This window comes from Lepisosteus oculatus, chromosome 26 (assembly GCF_040954835.1).
Source record: "Lepisosteus oculatus isolate fLepOcu1 chromosome 26, fLepOcu1.hap2, whole genome shotgun sequence".
NCBI classification, from domain to species: Eukaryota; Metazoa; Chordata; class Actinopteri; order Semionotiformes; family Lepisosteidae; genus Lepisosteus; species Lepisosteus oculatus.
The window spans coordinates 8916019-8937221 of record NC_090721.1 but is presented as its reverse complement, the minus strand read 5'-3'; the positions used below and the strand labels follow the sequence as shown (position 1 = coordinate 8937221).

The window sequence follows — 21203 nt, the reverse complement described above, 5'->3', positions numbered from 1 at the left end:
TAAATATATTCTGAAGAGCTGGACAGAGACCCAGACTCAAGTATGTCATCACTGAAACAGACTCTGGGAAAACGCAGGCTGTGCCGATTTATCTGTCAAGCTGGTCCAGAGCTTGATGAACACATTAATTGCCTATGAGCTTGAACAGACAGAGCCATTAGGAGAAGAACAGGACAAAAACCTATTTCAAAAGGGCCAGCCTCTCCAAAGATCCCACCGGCAGCCATGTGAGGTTTCCAGCATTTCCTATCAAAGCTAAATTCATAGAAACAAAACTCCAGAAATTCTCCCGTTAACAAAACAGCACTTAAAGCACAGCAATGAAAAAATGTGGATGAAATAAGTATCAGTAGGGCGTCAGAATCAAAGGCTTTCTACGACCCCAGGTCCAGAGCAGCATGGGCACAGCTCTCCCTGCAATAGAGGGCGATAGCGTCTCCACACAGCTCCCTAGTTAAGAACAGCAGCCAGACCCATCTGAAAGTTTTACCGAGTGTGCAGAACGGTGCCAGAGAGTGTGCTCTCAGCCCTGGGCACTGCAACCACCACCTATAAATATCCATTTCACTGGCACTGCCAGACTGACATCATCATGCAGCAACGCTGCAAGCCCTGTCGCGCTGACAAGAAGAGAAAGGAAAGCCCTAGGTGGTAGAATGACGTCCCAGAGAGAGAGGAGAAACAGGTCTCCATCCCCGCCTGGCCAGATTACTACAGCTGTTCTCTCCGGTTGGTTCGGCAGGTCCCGTTTTGAACTCGCAGGAGAAACGGAGCTAACACTCCCCCCCAGCCCCGCTCAACTAACTCCGGCTCCCCCAGCGATTCTGGAGAGCGCAGCTTCATCAGCACAGTGTTAACTAGGTGCAAGTTCACGCCGGACCGTTCTCTGGAAGATCTGAACACTGAACGAGCGATTTTCTTTTTCCTATAACTCAGACCGCCAGGCTACTTAAGCAGAACTTACACCCCGCCCCTCTCCCGCCTGGCACCTTCTCGGAAGCGGTCCGGGGAAGACCAGGCGCAGACCCCTGCCTCCCATGTGACACCGCGCCTGGGGGGGGCTGCCCTGAGCACAAGGCGGACGGGTGACCCAGAGAGCTCTTACCAGACCACTCCGAAAGCTCCGTATCCGATGGGCCTGTCCGGCTCGATGTCCAGCTGCTGCTGCTGCGGCAGGTGGTGCGAATGCGGGTGGTGGTGGTGCGCCTTGACGGCCGCGGCCTGCACTTGGGCCGGGGCCGCGGCGGCCGCCGGGCCGGGGGCCTGTCCCGGAGCCGGCGAGGGGAAGTAGGGCTGCTGGCTGGGGTTGAGCATCACCGCCGCGGCGGCCGCGGCGGCGGCGGCGGCAGCGGCCGTGGTGGAGGCGTGCTGCTGCTGCACCGGGTGCACGGCGGCGGCCGAGCCCGGGTGCAGGTGGTGCTGGCCGGCGTGGTGGTGGTGGAGGTGGGGGGGAGGCAGGTGCTGGAGCTGGTGGTGGTGGTGGTGCGGGTGTTGCGCCGAGGCGCCGCCGTTGTACGCGGCCATCATTTTTGCGGCGCTGGTAGCCGTGGTCCCGCACAGAGCCATTCAACTCCGCCGACAAACGACCAGCCGGGAAGAAAAGCCACCCCTCTCCTTCCTTCTTTTTGTAGTATTTTCGTGTGTGTGTTTTTAATTTTGTTGACGAAAAATAAAAGTAGGGTGAATGGAGAGCAGGGAAGAGGGGGGAGAGGGGGCGAGAGGGGACGAGGGGGTGGTCAGACGGGCATTGGGCTGTCACCCCACCAGGCACGGAAGGGGGAAAAAAAATCCAAAAATAAAAAAAAAGTGAGGAAAATAAATTAAATAAGCTCGAGCCCCGCCATCGCTTGTCTGAGAGGACGGCTCACTCTCTCCGGCACCTCATCTCCACGCAGGAGGGGCCTGACCCACTTCCCGGGGTAGGGGGCGACTTGTCCCGGGTCCGGCCCAGCAGCGTCCCGGCCGGGGGACAGCGGCAGCGAGGACACAGCCTTGCCTTGCCCGGCCTCCAGGAGATAGCGCGCACACACACACGCAATAACAACGAAAAGAGGATGATTAAAAGCTCAAAACGGTACTCCTCCGGCGGGGAACGACCCGTTTCTCTCTCTCCCCCCCCCACCCACCCACCCCAACAATACACAGACGCAACGGCCTTCAACACTCCCTCATTGTGGACGCCGGGGTACCCCCTCTGTCTCTCCCTCCTCCCGGGGGGCAGGATCTCGCCCCTCTCACGGCACGAAACAGCCGGGCTCCGGGATCACACGGGGTGGGGGGCAATCATCTTTTTAATTTCCTCATTTTTGACTCCTTTGGATCAAACCCCCCACCGCCACCACCGCCGCCGCCTCCTCTTCTCCTCCTACAGCCGCACTTGTGCGCCAGGCAGCTGCGCGCAGTTTCAGAAGTTGGGAGGATGGATGTCGGCTCGCCGGTCTCTAGGAGAGATCTGGTTTTCGCCCCGCTTTTATTTCTCGTTTAGATTTTGTGCTGGGGGTGCCGGTGTTGTTGTTGTTGTTGTTCCTCTTGGAGACACAAAACCAGAATTGCACAGCAGCAAATCCGACAGCGGGGTCTGTTGTTGAAGGCAAGCGGAGCCACAAGCCGAGAAGATGGGGTCTGGCTGAGACTGAGTCGGGCGGCGGGGGGTTGGCGGGGGGGGCAGCCGGCCTGGAGGCTCTCCCTCGCTCACCCTATCTCTTCTCCCCCCGTTACTGTGTTTTTTTTTAAAACGACGGCGATTTCCGCGCCCCCGTGTTTCCAGAAATCCGGATCATTTTCGTGAATAACCCCCCCTCCAGGTCTCTCGCCCTGGCTGCGAAGGAAAAGCAAGTCTTCCCCAGGCACGGAACAGTCAACTTATCTTCTCCATGGGCGTCCAGTTCTGCCGGCTTTGCTAGCCTGTCTGCCGCCCCCCCCCCCACACACCGCTTTCACAGCATGAAAACAAAAGTAACCTCCCCCCCCAAATTAAAAAAATTCAAATAAAACACACCCCAGGCCGGCTCCGCCGTAGAAACAAAAACAAACCGCCACACTCCCGTCTCCCCTGCGCCGGACAGAGCGCTAGCTGCACTGAGGAAGACACGCGCCGCCTAAGATTCAGGCGACCCGCCCACTGCCCGCGTCATCGGCGCCTCCCAGCCAATAAGAGGGCAGGCAAGGAACACTGTGACTTGTGACAGCCAATAGGTGTGCCTCCTCCGCGTCGAGGCAGCTGGAGTGACAGGGCCGAGAGATTTAAATCTCTCGAAACTGCCGCCATTGTGGCTCAAGGCGACTCGTGCGGAGCGCTACCTCGCCTGCCTTCCCGTGGATCCAAAATGGCAGGCGGAGTGAGCGCAGTTTCAATACGTCATGGACGAGACTGTACACCAATCATTGAACGCCAAGGGCAGAGTTTTCCTGTCTCCGTCAGATTAGCCAATCGTTGTTGACGCAGCCAGACGAGACTGGGGTTTTCGCTCGGTCACGGCTAGCTGTTAGAGGCGTGCTGTATAGGGATTTTAAAATCTTAATCTTCTGGTTACCTCAGGCAGAGAAGGGGCCTTTATGAGAAAATATAATTAAGACGCCGAATTCCTGTGCGTATACAAAAGATGATGCGCCCCACACGCGAGGTCAACTTAATAAGAGCAAGTGTGTGTTGGCGCCCCCTGGTGTCCACGGTTTGTCATGGCAGTGAATGGTAATACACAGGGTCATCCCGGGTTCATTGAGGAGTACTACCACGAACAGGTGTTTGCACGAGTTGCCTTGCAAACAAATAAAACCTCCACTTCTCCTCTTGTGTTCTGGTTGCAGGTAAACCACAAATTCCCCAGTTGCGTTTTGTTTATGTGAAGAGACCATTACCATCTCATTGCAAGCATGCCTTCTCATTAAAACAGACCATAGGGTCCATTGAAATGGACCCCATGCATTGAAAGAGGGAGGCAGTCACAGGGTTAGTCCTCCAAAAATATTCCAACACATCATCACAGGAAAACACTCGGACCTGCATTAAAATTCCATGCAGTGGAAGTGTTGGCACTATCAGCAGGGAATAAATGGCAGAATACATTAGCTTTGTTGCACAAATACTGTGATACTGTGTATCCAACAGAGTTGTGCTACTGTCGAAAATAAAGGCACCCCTATAGATTTCCGAAGCCCTGGGTAGCTCAGTTGGTAGAGCATGACGCTCATAATCTCAGGGAAGTGGGTTTGTGTCCCACGTCAGGTGTGAGGTTCTCTAATAACCCATACCGGGCAGCAGCAGTATGGGGCTGGGTTGGTGCTGGAGGGTCACATATCCGTGACAACGGCAACAACACTCGCACTGTCTGCGCGGAAGAGAGGCCTGGCGATCTACTTCCTGTCCTCCCATGAAAGCCCTGTGGATAGTGCCGGCGGACCTGTCCGTGGGGTAGGGTAGAAACACCGTCTCTCTGGTTGTCTGGCTAGTCGTTACAGGAGGATTCCTTCAGGAGTGGTAAGGTGAGGAATCCATGACAAAATAAGAATAAATTTGAGGGAAAATACCCCGGTCATATTTTGCAAACCGAACGAAAAGAGCATTACTTCACAACATCAGCAGGTGGTAGGCGCAGAAAAAGATTGAGACGTTTCATTATTGGACATGACGTGTCGCATTAGCATGAAAACTAAATATTAATTTGTTTGTTTTTTTTGGGGGGGGTGAGGGTTAGTTTACTGGGTTGCAAGATTTAGCAGCGGTGTGAAGGCAAATGGGCTACCTTCATCAATTTCCCTACGGGATTAATAAAGCATTATCTATCTATCTACCTTCCTGCCGCTGGCGTGTTCAAATATCGAACGAGCCGCCCAGCTGCTCTCTCCTGGTCAGCGTTTGGCGGTAATGTGAGGGCGCGGGCACCAGCTGCGCATTCCACGTCACGAGACTGAAGTTCGGGCCTATTATGACCTGATCCAGGGGTGTGGAGTCGCAGGAGATGGATTTAGGCCTGCAAGGTCTTTGTCCGAAGCCCGGTGTCCTGTGCCTGTATACATCTGCCATCAAACTGCTTTTGTCCTCCCTGTGTTCCTTCCTGCCACCAACTGGGAACAGGTTAGCAACTGACAGAAAGAGTTCTGATGTCACACATACTGGAAAACAAAGGCTGCTGAATTGTTTTCTTTTTTCGCCCTGCTCAGTCAGTAGGAAACAACGGAGATGCACCAGACTTTTAATCCTATTATCCTCTCTAATAATAACAGCGATAATAAATCCAGGCATTTTGTGTGATGCTTTTCACCCCTAAGGGTTTCCAAATAGCATTTTACTGTACATACAGGGGGGAACCCAGTTCGTCTCATATTGAAACGTTCTTCCCAAATACCCCCCTGGCCTTTACCAATCATGGCCTCCTAATAATCCCCATCTCTGAACTGGCTTCATCACTCTGCTCTCCTCCCCACTAAGAGCTGGTGTGTGAGGAGTGTACTGGTGCATCATCCAGGTGGGGCTGCACACTGGTGGTGGTGGAGGGGATCCCCATTACCTGTAAAGCGCTTTGAGTGGAGTGTCCAGAAAACTATATATAAGCATAATTGTAATAATTATTATTACATGCCTACAATGGGTCTCTGTTGGTGATTAAATTCACTGTGTTGTGGATTATTCATTCATTATTCAGGTATAACATTTTTTCACTGGAAGAGTCAGAACACCCTTGATAGATGACATTCAAAGATTTTTCCTTCATTGCAGACTCTGGTCAACTTGGCCTAAATTCCCAGATCTTCCTAAACCGTTCCCTTTTTCAAGTGCACACTGTGGGTTTCGGAAAACCCGAGAGCAAAACAGACTTTGAAACCCAGGCTTCTGGCACCACTTACGCCAGAGATCTGCAGCCCAAAGAAATTCTTTTTTTTTCTAGTTTTAAGATGCACTAATTATCAACAATTAATTCATCCCCAGCCCAACCTCGAAATAAGAGCACTGTCCTCTTTAACGCAAAGCCTGCTTTCCCTGTGTGCTTGAAGCCTGCTCCAGAAACTTTGCCTCAGTCCCACTCTCTTCGGCTGGGGCTATGGGGTTCTGTGGCTCCTGCACTGATTTATACACTGGAGCGAAAAAGGCACGCCGATATTCAGGAGAGTGGCACAGGCGTAAAAGACAAGGTGATAAATTATCCGAATAATGGCATCGACCTTTACTTGTGTGCCTCTTAATTACCTTAATTAATGATTCCTCTTGACGAGGGTAAATTGGGTCACAGTGTTCTCGTAGCATTGGAGCGTATTCCTCTGGACTCCCAACCCTATCACCATTGCATATTTCACTTTCAGATGTAAGTTGTTTCCCAGAGGAACTCCTAACACTACTGTAATCACCATAGAAGGAACTCCTGTAAAGTAAGAATCCTTTCTATGAATCACCCCTATCACAGACTGTAAGCCATCTATACTTTACAAAGTAAATTACTGGCATAGCACATGATTCTTTGAATTTCAATGTCATTTTCTTTTAACAGGCATTTTATATATTGGCAGAATATGTGGTGCATTTACTCTATTTGTTTGTTAAAGCACCTAATCTGGCGTTTATTCATTTCCTTGGACAAAAATATAACTGTCAGAGAAATGAGGCGCATTCTGCAGGTACAGTATATTCATATATAAAGTCATATTAACAGCAAAACTTCAGAAGTCTGAAGTTCTTTATTCCTCGTTTAAATATGTCATACATGGACAATGAAATGAGGGGTCTGAAATCAATAAGTAATTGCGGTGCATTTAAATTACAGGAATTAGGGGGAGATGAATCAGATGCTCTTACCCAGTTAGGCTGGGGTTTGTATGTGTTGACCAGGGCTCAGTGAGGAGGGGAGATCACCACAAGGACTTCCCTGACAAACAGCACCTTGCCTACTGATTCAGTTTCACCTCATTCGTAAGGAACCCCATTATTTATTTCCTGCTTTGAGTATCAGATTGGTTTTCATTTAATTACCTTTCTTCCGGCCACAAGCCTGGAATATTTCAGACCGCCTGAGTTTGGCATTTTACTTCTGATGCCTCCTCTGCTGGCAAACCCATCAGCTCATTCTGCAGGTCCAAGCCCCTCCATCTCTGTGCTCTGCTCAGGCGCGCTGTCAAGTAGGAAAAAGTGAGTTTGGATTTGACCATTCAATCATATCGGACTCCAGGGGCACTCGAATCCCATGTGAAGGAGCTGATGGTTTTTATATTCCTGTTGCAACGTGCTTTGTTATTGAATGTTCTAATTCAATTCTTTAATTAGGCAAATTAAGCATTGTTTCCAGGTGGTATAAAGTCAGACTTGGTGGCAGACATGGTCCTAGGAACCTGATACTGTACACTCTCCCATTTTACAGATGTATTAGGCTATATGCAGTGTATGCAAGACAAGAGGTAAGTGTGTATTGTGAGTTGTAAAACCACTCAGCAAAGTGTAGCAAAGCACAGAGAAATCATGGTAAACAGTGCATATTTCAGATATACACAATCTTGTAAAGCCATGCAAATTTACAGTAGGAAGTATTTCACAAGGTGCATACTGTTCAGCTTTTATACAATAAATACTCACAGGAAGCATTTAGGTCCTTCTAGTGTCTTCTGATGTCACACATACTCATTAAATATAATAGTCATGCATATGTCATTCATTTATTTCCCTTCAGGATCAATAAAGTCTTATTTATCTATCTCAACCCAATTCAAACTGCCGAAACTCAGAAAAGGGTTAAAGATCTCTTGCATTGCCATGTGTTAGTGGCACACTTTCCAAAGACAGCATGGCTCTTGTCTGAAGACTGGTACTGTAATAAAAAGGCTCAGATTAATACAGAAGATTTACAACTGGAACTCAGTCAAAGGGGCCCCTCCGATCTGCTTGCCCAAAGAGGCATTTAAGGCATGCACGCAGGAGTACTGCTCAACACATCCTGCATGTTAGACATCAAGTCCAGCTACATGAGCATAAAGATGATTACATTTCTCTCTACATGCGTCAGAAATGGCCTGTTCTGCAGTGACCCAGATCATTACAGACTGGAGCTCCAGGGGCATTGCGTGGAGCAACCGAAATGAAAGGAGGAAAAAAGAAAAACTCACTGCCAGGGTTGAAACGATAAACTGTGGAGCTATTCCTCCTGCAATCCTAAGCCCCCAGTCTACAGCCCCCAGCCTAGTATTAATTTTCCTCAGGAGCCCCTCAGAACTGAATTTCGCATGCTCGTGTTTCATCCCAGATGCCTTTCAACCTTCAGTACTTTTGGTTTTGAAGGCTATCAAAGTCCCTTATGGAGTCTTATGCTCTGCAGTCTCTGCTGCACGTATCACATACTGAGGGCACGGAGAAAAATAAAGGACTTGTGCACATGGCTAGTCCCATGCTTTATCTTTAGTCGCTCCTAATCCTGATCAAACTGTATCATGCCTGTGACTCCGACGTGCTGAGGACCCAGCCTGTGGCCTATGTCCCCTGAGTGCAGCATTGGAAAGCCACGTAAGAGAGTTTAGCAGCCCTTGGTGCTGCACGAAATCACCTCAAAACGCCACACAGTAGTTTCATGCACCAGATCCCACTCCTGCCAGCGCTACGGCTTCTGCACACCAGCGTTTTGAGAAAGTGAGCCCAGAGCATAGACAGACCACTCCAGTGGGCACCGCTCGCCAGTGCAAAGTGGGTGGCGGGCTGGCCGCTGAGGTCCACATGCCTGACCAGCAGCCCGACAGCTGGGCCGGCTCTTGCCTTGGGCGGGGTTGTCAGTGAGGTCAACCGCATTTCACAGCTGACTGACAAACTTCGTCTCTGCATCTGTGTTAACAACAGCAACCTGGGGCTTCACAGGGAGTCTGCTAGCGCTATGATGTGCATGTCTTAGTATATCCCTGGGCACTATCGCTAACGTGGAAGGTATATGTTTTATATACCTTTATATACCTTATACACCAGCTTTCGTTCAATAGACATATTATAAAGCTTTTACGTGATTAGTTAAATGAAGACGTATATCAGGTATATCAAAACTTCATCAGGTGGCAGGAAAAGGTTATTTAAACTTCTACTCTCGCCCTGTTATTCTGGTCCCTGGGGCTGCATCTGAAGTTGTCGCACTGGTGTGTGATTTCATTTTGTTGGTCTACGTCTCTGTACCATGAGGGAGGTCAAAGAAATGCAAAACTATTCATGCTTGCTTATTCTGTCCTTACGAAGAGCGGTGTGGAGGAATCAATGTGGTTTATTGATTAACTGGAATGTACATCTCTGCAGAGATTGTTTCATTTCGTCTTCACCAGAGTCACATGCAGGGCTTGGTACAATACCTCCAGGTAATTCTGTTACAGTGCAGCTGAAGCTAGTTGCTCGGTGACATTTATTTTTTGCAACCCCCATGCATTTTCCTACCGCAACGGTGTCTGAACTGTGATGTACACATACTGTGCTGGATTTGAGTCCTTCAGCTGTAGTGCGTGATGCAATGCTTCTATAATTTATGCTATTCTTTTTGCATGCATAATATTCCCACTTGATTTAGTGTTTGCCAGAATAAATTCACCCTGAAGCCCAGAGAAGGGAAGGGGAGGGGGGAGGAGAGGGAGGGTGATGATTGTGATGGAAATCCCAACTTTTCGTTTAGCTGCTACAGATTTGAAAAATTGCACCCCAGCCGGGAATAACCTGCAGCAGTACAAGGTGTATACTAGACTAGAGAGAACAAGAAAGCAAGGTTAGGATGATGGAATGATTTAAAAAGTGTCAGTCATCCTTCCTGTTTGTTCATAAATTTATAATCTGTTTAATTTTCCTTCCAGAGATTTGAAACCTCTACGGAAGAACATAAGGCTACAAGGAAAAGGAGGTCATTTAGCCCACTGAGCTCGTTAAGTAACTGATTGATCTGAGGCTCTCATCCAGCCATTTCCTGGAAGAAGCCAGGGTATTGCTTTTGACAACATGGCTAGGTAGCTTGCTCCATACCCCCACATGCCTTTGGGTAAATCAGTGCTCTACTTACTCTGATTATTTTTGCAAACAACCAATCTTGTCACCCCATCTTGCCACCACCTGCGTTCACGTTGTGCGAGCCCCACAGAGCCCACTGCAGAGTGAGCATTGACTCCAGGACTGAAACACCCCTCACACTATACCAATGCACGCTCACAAGCATCCAGCATGCCACAGGAGGTCCAGTGGCACAGCAGACTGGAGTTGCTGCTCAATGCTCAGTCCTGCTGGCACTGCCAGGTGGGCAGTCAAAGTTACCTTTAGCTCATAACAGAGCCTAATTGGGGGCTCCAATTGTGTTGCAAACATTAGCTGCTTCAGCCAAGCAAGAGAAACACTGAATTATTACACTCATGGGGTGTGAAGCAAGGTAGCAGCGTGGTAGCAGCAGGGGTCAGGGCATCTGGGCTTGTAACTGGAAGGTTGTAGGTTCAAATCCCAGGTGAGATGCTGCTTCTGCTGGACCCTTTGAGCAAAGGCACCCAAATTGCTCCAGGAAGACACCCAGCGGTGCAAATGAAAGTTGCTTTGGATAAAGGTGTCGGACAAATGAGTAAAAGAGAAGGAAAAACAGCATTGCTTGAGCAAAGGATGCCTGGATATGGAAACTGTGGTCGGAGCTGTAACAGAAAGCAGATAGTGAACATGCACACATTAAATATATTGGGCATACGGCGGAGGATGGGGAAGACAGTTTGAGTGACCTAAATACAGCCCATTTAGCACCGTTCTGCAGTCTGCAGCTGATCAATCAGTGCATTCAGTTGTAGAGTGCTGTACATAACAGATTAATAAACAAGACAGGGCAATCCAGGATCCCATGTTTTAATTAGTACAATCCACTAGTGCACTGGAGGCAGAGAGCTGCTCGGTAGCTCCAGAAACTCCACACACCCACTTCCACCACGGCTGAGAACGTTATTAAAATGAATCAATCACGGTCAATTTGAGCGCAAAGGAAATCTGAAAGACATGCCTCTTAAAAGTGATTTGCTAATCTGATGTTCTTTTATCTCTACCCCGGAGCGTTCCGCTTCACAACCTCATTTGCTGACTCCCTGGCTTCTTCTTCGTTCATTTTCCTTTTTCCCAGTGAAAATGTGACAACGCTCTTGGTGATTGGATTGTATGTCCCCCCAGTAAACACTAGTTGCTGTGTGTAACCTGTTCTATTAGTTAGACCTGTGATAAGAAGGTTGCTTCTCCAACATGTAAGAGAGATTAGTTTTGACATTCCAAAAAAAGATTGACAGACCACTAGAAGATTGTATTGGACCACCAGTTAACTCAATAGGTCACTGGTGCCCAGTCCTGGTCCTGGAGGGCTGGTTAGTGTGTCTCCAGGTTTTCCATGTCCCCTTAAAGCAGTCTGCACTGAAAACCTTGAGATAAAATTCCTCCAGGATCAGAATTGGGGATCCCTGCCCTAGCTCATCATTTCAGGCATTTTTCTAAGAAATTGCAATAGATGCACGTGCTAACAGAAGGAAGCTTGTAGTTTTGGGAAAAAATTGTCAAGGAAACCAAGGGTTTCTTGGCTGACATAGCTAAACCCAGGAAATAATACTATTTGATTAAGATTTATCTGCAATGTGAATCGCATGTTAAAATATGTAAATGTGGTCCAACCACAGCAATCATAATTCAGATTCAGCCTGTTTTTCCCACGCATGCAGTCTGCAGAATTGTAGAACTGCACAATGAACCCTTAATCCATGTCTTCCCATTAAGAGACAACCCTAATTACCCCGTTCATCTTTTAGAGGCTGTGACTGTTCTTCCACACTCTGCTGACAGCGGTTTTCATCTCGCTGACATAAAAGTATCGTACAAAAGGACACATAATATACTGCCAGAGAGCAATAAGCTTCAATGCTGTAGAACACTGTATATGTATACCAGCATGAACAGATGAATGAAAGAAGCATTTTATATGGATAGCTGTACTGTATACATGGAATGTCATTTAAAAAACGAAGCACAGAATCACTCCGTGACGTTTCTGATGTGGTTATGAAGGCAGCCAGGGAATTTCTTGCATTCAGCTACAGGTTTCAGCAGGTGGCACGGTGGCTCAGTGATCTGCATTGCTGCCTCGCTGCCCAGGGTTTAAGTCCAGACCTGGGGTGCTGTCTGTGTGGAGTTTGCATGTTCTACCTGTGGGTTTCCTCCAGGTGCTCTGGTTTCACAGTCCCAGAACATGGTAGGTTAGGTTGGTAGGTTAATTGGGAAAACTGGTAGGTTAATTGGGAAAACATACGGGTAAGCTGGGAAAACTGGTCCTGGAGTGAGTGTGTGTGTTCATGCCTGTGTCTGGTGTCCCATCCAGGATGTACACTGCCCTGCTCCTGTTGCTTGCCGAGATAAGTTGCAGCTCCCCTGAAACCCTGTATCGGATAAAGCAGTTGGAAAATGGATGGATGGATGATCTTCAAACTACCTGATTGCCCGAATCACCTGCTTCATTGAACAGTACTGAGCAATTCAGAAACTGCCCCTTTAGGAGTGATCTGGAAAAGCTGCTGGACCTGGGTGGGGCTCCCCTGGAATGTGTTGATAGCAGCGCCCCCTCCTCCCCACAGACCTGCAAGGACAAACGACCCCAGATCACTGTCAGGGCCCCAGAAGAGGAGCCCAGCTGCACACGTAGGTATTGCTGCCTACCTTGGTTCACCTGTGGCTTAATTGTAAAATCCTTTAGGATACCTGAGAGTAATGAGGCAGGCTGTACAACTGTGAGAGCCGTGCAAAACGAAAATAATACTTCTGAAAACTCCAAATGAGCTCTCAGACAGATCCAAGGTACTTTGGATTTCCAAACTCCAGGTGCCTGTTTTCCTGACAGTTTAAATTCAATCATGGAAACTTCAAATGTCAGATTAAATTGTTCTGGAGTGAGAAAGCTGAGTTTTGTAAACCTTAGACGGGGAGTCGTTATTGAGTGACAGTAGCAGAGCTGTGCTGTTTTTAGAAACACACCTGAGAGCAGTTTCTGCAGGGGAGTAAAAACTCAACTATCGTTATTGCTTCACAAGCTATTAGCAATCACCTGTCTGTCTGAAGCATTTATCCAGAGAGAATTACCTTGATACCGCTGGGTGTTTTCCTGGAGCAATCTGAGTGAAGCATTTTGCTCAAGGGAACCACAGCCACAGCAGCCATATCGCAGCAGCCATATCACCCTGCCGCTCCCAGCTCCCAGCTAGCAGCCCACTGAAGCCCAGCAGGTGTGAGCCTGGTCAGTACCTGGATGGGAGACTCCTGGGAAAAACTAAGGTTGCTCCTGGAAGAGGTGTAAGTGGGGCCAGCAGGGGGCGCTCATCCTGTGGTCTATGTGGATCCTAATCCCCCAGTATAGTGACATTCTGCTGTAAACAGGCGCCGTCCTTCGGATGAGACATACAACCGAGGTCCTGACTCTCCGTGGTCATTAAAAAATCCCAGGGCGTTTCTCAAAAAGAGTAGGGGTGTTACTTGGGCATCCTGGACAAATTTTCCCTTGGCTTTTACCAGTCATGGCCTCCTAATAATCCCCATCTCTGATCTGGCTTCATCACTCTGCTCTCCTACCCACTGAGAGCTGGTGTGTGGGGAGAGTACTGGTGCATCATCCAGGTGGGGCTGCACACTGGTGGTGCTGGAAGGGATCTCCACCACTACTGTAATGTGGAGTGGAGTGACCAAAAAAACACTGTATAAGTGTAAGTGATTATTACTTATTAATATTATTATTATTGAGTTTCACACTCTGAGGGAGCAGGCTAAGCTGACAAAGGGAAAGACTAGCAGGGTACTTGTTCCACAGTGTGTCATCAGTTCCAGCGGTCATGGCAATACCTTGTCGAATTTGGTTTTGAAAAGAAGTGAGGTGATCTCACAATGCTTGCAGCAATATCTCCCAGAAGTTTGACGTTTGTGGAACAATATTGGGGAGATCTTCGGCCAGCAGTGAATCGATAAGGACTGAAGAAATGTATCGATAGGCAGTATGTACTATCTGTATAGGTAAGCAATTTCTATATCTAGGCTACTGTGGCCAGAGCTCATTCTGGCCTCTGTGGAGTGAGTGGACTAGAGAGCATGTGACTCCCTTCCCCCCTGAATGAGACACCAGTCCATCTCGGGGATCCCTCCCAACACTGCAGGTCCCCACTCATACAGCTGGGTGCACTGGAGCAACTGGGGTACAACAACTGGTCTGCAGGGGAGACTCGGACAACCTGTCAGCGATGAGACCAGAGACTTACTCACGTATATAAGTACTGGACACTTATTAAATAGGCTGCATTACAAAATATTGTCGCATCAATAGTACTAGTAATATAGAAAATACAATGTATTTCGACTGAAAAAGGAGCATTGAGTGTTGTGCTTAAGGTTTAAATACTGTATAAAAAATGTTTCAATTTGAGTCATTTGAGCACTGCTGGGAGCCCGAAAGTTGTTTTCAGTAGTTTGACCTCCTCCAAAACCTATTATGCCGTTCAACAATTTAATACAACAATATTAAATTAGTTATTAAAGACCTCCAGGTGGTGGTACACACACACACAGTAGCAAATGAAAACCTGGTTGGCTCTTTCAATGCTGCCACCAAATCCCTCGTCTTTGACCTCATGTGTTATTGGGCTCAGAGGGGGACATTTGAAAAAAAAAAGATCCCAGGTTAGGAAAAGAACTGAGAGAAAAAGAACAAACACGAATATTAAAATTGCAGCCGCCTCTTAATGAGTGTGTGGATTTGAACGTGAATTTAAAGTTATTGAGTCAGACACCTGTGAAGGGTGGAACAGACGAATGCCTCATAAAATTGAACTTCAAAGGATTAAAATATAAAATGCAGATTGTGGCTCAGAATAGGTTTGCATAATAATGGCGTGAAAGTGATTTGACTTACAAATGATCTCCCGACTACACTTTTCACAGGAGTTTGTTCCAGCATACATAAGGGGAAAAAGAAAAGTCATAATTCACATTGTTCTCATGGTGTCCCACTACACAGGGCAGGGGAGGAGCAGAGTTAAAAAACAGGCACGGTCAACTGACTCCTTTTTCTTTCAAAGACCCCAAGCAGGATCCGGAACAGAACCCCACAGAGACAGAGTCGAACCCCGAACCCTGCGGCTGAGCCCTGACCTCAGTTCTGCTTCAGTATGCAACAGAACTTTTTTGTATGCATTCACTGATTTAATATTACACATCTTTTTCAGAGTCAGCTGAAAAAAGACAAGTTAAAATGCCATTTACCAGCACCACTGATATACAACTACACCTACTCCTTCACAACCTAAATTCTTACATCCCCAGCTACAGTACTAACCTGTGACCTCGTGCTTTTCAACAGATTGGTGGACATGACAGCTGACCAGAGCCTTTTGTTAATATGGTAGCGGGCTTGACTGCAGCCTGGCCTCCATTCCTAGTGCAGAATGTCATGTTCTCTAGGCATGTTTCGGTCAGATAGATATGTCTGATGCAGGGGCCTTTCTGACTAGTCACGGACTGACAAGCTCTGTCAATGACAGATATCATTCCATTTGTATATCTTCAGGGACCTAGGTCTGGGTCTTAGTCTTCTAAACATTTGTGTGTGTGTGGGGAACGCAGTCACTGCAGGAGGTTCTTGATTGTTGATTGTTATCTGTTAACGAGGGTCTGTGTACTGCGACTTGGGGGAGGGGCACCTCTCTCTGTAGGCTTGCTTCGCTGTGCTGTTGAATAATGAGACACAGTTTAGTGCAGCTGTGTTTGGATCAGAGCCAGGCTAGTCATGTGTTGCATCCTTACGCTGTTCAGCCTCCTGTTTGCAAGCATCTCCTTTTGTCAGAGGGCTTCCAAAAGCAATGAATGAACAGCAGCCCTGTGCTCCATGCTGTGCCAACAAAAGGCCAGCAGCCATATCATATTCAGTGGCAACTGAAGCCCAGCAGGTGTGAGCCTGGTCAGTACCTGGATGGGAGACCTCCTGGGAAACACTAAGGCTGCTGCTGGAAGAGGTGTTAGTGGGGCCAGCAGGGGGTGCTCACCCTGCGGTCCATGTGGGTCCTAATGCCCCAGTATAGTGACGGGGACACTATACTGTAAACAGGACGGCTCCTTCGGATGAGATGTAAAACCGAGGTCCTGACTCTCTGTGGTCATTAAAAAAATCCCATCGGCCCTTACCAGTCATGGCCTCCTAATAATCCCCCTCTATGAACTGGCTACATTACTCTGCTCTCCTCCCCACTGATAGCTGAGGTGTGGGGAGCATTCTGGCGCACTATGGCTGCCATCGCATCATCCAGGTGGGGCTGCACACTGGTGGGGGTGGATCCCCATTACCTGTAAAGCGCTTTGAGTGGAGTGTCCAGAAAAGCACTATATAAGTGTAAGCAATTATTATTAATTATAAAAAGCATAAAGCCCCACTCCTTTCATGTGCTGCGTTTAACAGGAGCATCCCTGAGCGTTCAGTCACAATGTCCACTGCGCACTGACACGAGCCCAGCCCTGAGACATTCTTCCACTGCAGAAATCTGTCTCCATCTCCATTAACAGCCTCTTTTCAAATTCCATTCTCACGGTCATAAACATCTGCAGAATAATGATAGCTCATTGAGGGAAGACTTTTGCTATGATTGCAACACAATGTGGGGTCAAAGAGATGTTCTTTTTCCCAATGGGGGTAATTTCTGAGTGAAGACCCGTTATTTGACCTGCAGCAACAGCATAACCTGCATTATATTGACCTTAACTGTATATAGCAATATAGACACATCATTGCGAGGCTCAAAGTTTTAAGACAAGATCTGAAATTGCTGACTGACTGTAGACTCAAGGGTTTCTGTGCAATCCTTATTATATTGAAATCACAATGTGAGAACTATTCATCAAAAACACTAGGTGCTGCATCATCCAGGTGGGGCTGCACACTGGTGGTGGAGGAAGAGATCCCCATTACCTGTTAAGCTGTTTGAATGGAGTGTCCAGAAAAGTGTAAGGATATTATTATAAGGATATTATTATTAGCTGCATTATGCTGTATAAATGTCAATAACCCCTATTAAAAGGGATACACACTACACATACACTATCATGGACTTGAAAAGCCAAAGTCCTACTGTTTTTTTTTAAGTGACATGAGATCCATATGCACATTTGCCACATACAGCAGAATCATTTGCATAGGTCGAGCGGGCTAGAACAAATACGTCACTTCACTTGTCACCAGCAGGGGGGTGGTTGAGACCCGCGTCAAAGGAGACAGGAAAGTGTTAAGTGAGTTAAGTTTTAAGAATGCAGGCGAGAGTGACAGGTAATCTCCCTCACTGCTCTGTCTGCCGGGAGCACGCTTGGGACAGCGCACAGCTGGGGGGGAAAGGCCAGGGAATAAATATTTGATTAAGAAGGAAGACTGTCGCTGCGGGAGACGACGACGCAGGAGTGTAGCACCAGCCCCGTTCAACGGCACTGAACCCAGTTCGCCAGAAGGGGGCAGCAGACATTGCAGAGGCGCTTTGGGCGGGACAACCTGCTTGGAGGGTGTGCTCCTGAAAACCTATCGCTGTAATTTAATGTTATACCATTGTTTTTCTTTATATAGTACAATAATTCACCTGGCCAAAAATACCATGTTACAGCTGGATATATCCTGGTAAGTTATCAAGCCGATCCCCTGAAGTTTTTTACTGTATTAACCATGACTAAGAGTCCATTACCATCTGTGTTTGACTCTTCAGTCATCAAAGAGCTACATGAAGCCCGATTCATCACATTTTAGTCTCTGCTTCTACATTGTCGTTTGTTTCTCCTTATCCACACGAGAAAATTGCAAAACCAGCCAGCAGCTCTATCACCTTGTGGCTCAAAGCTTCCACTGCTCACAGGTGTGAGCCTGGTCAGTACCTGGATGGGAGACCTCCTGGGAAAGCTAAGGGTGCTGCTGGAAGAGGTGTTAGAGGAGCCAGCAGGGGGTGCTCACCCTGCAGTCTGTGTGGGTCCTAATGCCCCAGTGTAGTGATGGGGACACTATACTGTAAAACAGGCGCTGTCCTTCGAATGAGATGTAAAACTGAGGTCCTGACTCTCTGTGGTCACTAAAAGTCCTAGGGTGTTTCTTGAAAAGAGTAAAGTGCTTTGAATGGAGTGTCCAGGAAAGTGCTATACAAGTGTAAAGAGTTATTATTATAACACTTTGTTTAAAGATTCTGTGGCTACTTCCTGAGTGATCTTGACATGCTTGTAGAAATGAAGAGCACGTTCAGCAATAGACTGATCTGTCCACGGTGCGACAGGGAGCGCTACAGGAGGTCATTCTTGCCTTCTGCCATAAGACTGTACAACACATCCACCTTGCGTCTGGGCAGAGGCAACACTGACAGTGACCTGTTTCTGGACTGAACAGTAAACTGATACATCTGTTCTTTTTCTGTTTACAACCGTTTTTGTGCAATATATGCCAATATAAACATATATATATATTTATATTTATATTTATATTGTGCAATACAACTTTTTTGTGTGCTGTTCTGTTCTGGTTTGTTCTTTGTGTGTTCTGGACTGTGAGGAACTCTTCTTTGTCTACTTCTCACTGTACTGATTGTATTGTATTATTATGATTGTATCATTCGTTCCACTGTGTCTGTGTTGTCTGTGTTAAGCTGCTGTTGCACGGCAATTTCCCTCACGGGATCAAAAAAGTATCTATCTTTCATCTTCTATCATACAAACACACACATTCCTAAATTATTTTGATTAGGTATTGTCTGTAGCTTTTCTTTAATTACGTGGGGTTATATGGTTCAAATATTTATTTACTTATTGCAACATTAAGAATCTGTCATTTGCTGTCATTCTTTCAAGGGTGGGGAGAGTAGTGTAGCACCTGCTGACGCACACCTGTGGTTTCTCTACCTCATATCACATTCGTTTTCATGGCTTGGCATTGTTTGTGTGTGTTTTCGTTGCAAAGAAAATTAGGTTCTTGGCTAAATTACTTTAGTCTGTTGCAACAATGATACAATGATACAGGAGATGTGGTCCCATCTGAGCTGTAACCTAAGAGCAAAACGTTAAAGATAATCTGGATGCCATGAATATGTACTTTATTACTGAATCACAGCTTGCTCAGTGCTCGTAAATGAGTGATGCATGGCAATATAACATTGTTTATAAAACATGCAGAACTGACCTGTGTCATTGGTTTCAACAGGTAATAAGTATCCTGCTAGAGGCTGAAATGGGAGTTAGCCAGTATTTATTTAGTGCGAATATGTCACTCATGAAGGTTTACAGGTAACTCTAAAAACTTAAGCCTTTCCTGCCCGCTGGTAGTTTCAAAGCAGGAACTGAAGAGACAGTCCAGTGCTTTCAGAAACGTCAGTCCAGGAGTTTTTAGAAATCAGCTTGCACTCATTTCCCTGTAAACATCGGGGCCCAATCTAATTAATGTGACGCCAAGTCTTGCATATTTTATGAAAAGCAAAAAAATTAAAGTTCAAAAGTTGTAAACCCCCACGTGGGCTGTCGTACGTAGCCTTATTTAACGAGGCTATATTTGAAATCCGCTGCATCCTAGCAACACTGCGTCAGAACACTCTTATAGGAAACATTCAATTCATTTCAGCATGTAATTATTTTCCCTGTTCTACCAGTTGGGAACCTTTTGAAGTGAAACACTGTTAAAATGTGTAGTGTTTACCGATAATTTCTTTTTTGTATCAGGTACATTATTTTTGTACATTTGATCTTTGGTCTACCCTTTCTGCAGGCGGCAAGTGGGAGAGGGGTGGAATTTCAGACTTGAATTAACCTTTATTAACCTTTATAGCCCCTAGGGGCACTTGTCTTGCCCATCAAGAGCTCATAACATATAACATATATGACAATAATACAATACAGCAACAGTACAATACCATGATACAGAACACATTTAACAACATTGCTCGGTCAGAACTCCCTACAGTATCATAAGGTTATAAACAGACGATTAGCTGATAAAGTGTCTAAAACAACAATAAAATAACCTACCTCCAACAGGAGGTGAGGATGCCAGTCTGGTCAAACGCCTCCCGGTCTGTATCATCAAAGCAGCCTTTGTCTTTCAGCTCTTGTCTTGGGGTGTTTGCTTGGCTTCCAGTACAGCCAGTGCTGACAGTGGGACTGAAGAAAAATAGAAACCAATAAGTTTGAAGGTGGGGGGCATTGTGGTGGCACAGTGTTAGCGTGCTGCCTGGCAGAGCTGGGGCTGTGGGTTCAATTCCTGACCTGGGGGGCTGTCTGTGTGGAGTCTGTACGTTCACACTGTGCTTGGGTGAGTTTTTCTCTGGGCGCTCCGGTTTCCTCCCCCACTCTGAAGACACACTGGCAGGTTAATTGGTGTAAGTGCTTGTGTCGCTGTGTGTGCCCTGTGACGGACTGGTGTCACGTCAAGGTTGTAACAACTGCTTACAACTTACCGCTGTGTGCTGGGACAGGCTCGGACTCCCCTGCAACCTTGAACTGGATAAAGTGGATAGAAAATGGATCTTTCTCTCGGTCTTTCTGATTCTCCGGTATGTATGCTGGTTCCCCCAAAAGCAATGGCAAACAAGGAGGATGTTCCTCTGATGAAATGAAAGTTTACTCAAACAGCTCTTGGGAATCGCAACATTTGTTCCATATGAATCAGTAGTTTGTGTCCCATGAACCTCGAACGACAGCTTGAAATCTCCTACCTACCAGATGGAGATTTCTCCTGCCACCTAGCGGTTTCATCCTTCTTTATTCTTCATTTCAGCTGCAGTAATCCATCACCGGACTGCCGATTTGCTACCAGGCGCGCTGGCGTGACCACGACGCGGAGTCTCTCGGATGCCTTGCGCTTCATCACAGCTAAACGGATTAGCGCGGCAGCCTGTACCCACCCATGAGCAGCTCTGTCACACAAGGCGGGTAGAACAGACCCTGGCGTAAAACGGTGACAAATGCAATTCTGAAATTGTTTGTAGCCGCAATGATAGTAGGAGATGTGGTCCCATCTGTATTTACAAACTGAAATGTAAATACTGTACAAGCTGGGTAAATGAGCGATTATGTTTTGAATATTCGTATTCAAAATAACATTTTAACAAGTCATTGCAGTGAAAATAAAAATAATAACTTTTGAACACTTTAATTTTACAGTTATCTTCCAGAAATGTATAATCCACATCCGCTATTTTGTGAGCATTTTTTTGTTCAGAAAAGGTTAATGAATTAT

The 21203-nt window shown here is 46.9% G+C and overlaps 1 protein-coding gene and 1 long non-coding RNA gene across 2 annotated transcripts in view; both read right to left on the bottom strand.

Annotated features, from left to right (window-relative positions):
• Window positions 1–3094, bottom strand: part of nlk2 (nemo-like kinase, type 2) — a 57816-nt gene extending 54722 nt beyond the window's left edge. The window contains exon 1 of the mRNA XM_006640927.3: window positions 1106–3094. Coding sequence (XP_006640990.2) covers window positions 1106–1566 — 461 coding nt within the window. The 5' untranslated portion in view covers window positions 1567–3094. The remainder of the gene's footprint in view (window positions 1–1105) is intronic.
• A 7707-nt stretch (window positions 3095–10801) lies between these two features.
• Window positions 10802–21000, bottom strand: LOC107079913 (uncharacterized). The gene is made up of 3 exons (XR_001480816.2): window positions 20422–21000; window positions 19994–20125; window positions 10802–12566 (listed from the first exon to the last, which is right to left on the bottom strand). It is a non-coding gene; the product is annotated as an uncharacterized lncRNA (long non-coding RNA).
• Between the last annotated feature and the right edge of the window lie 203 nt (window positions 21001–21203).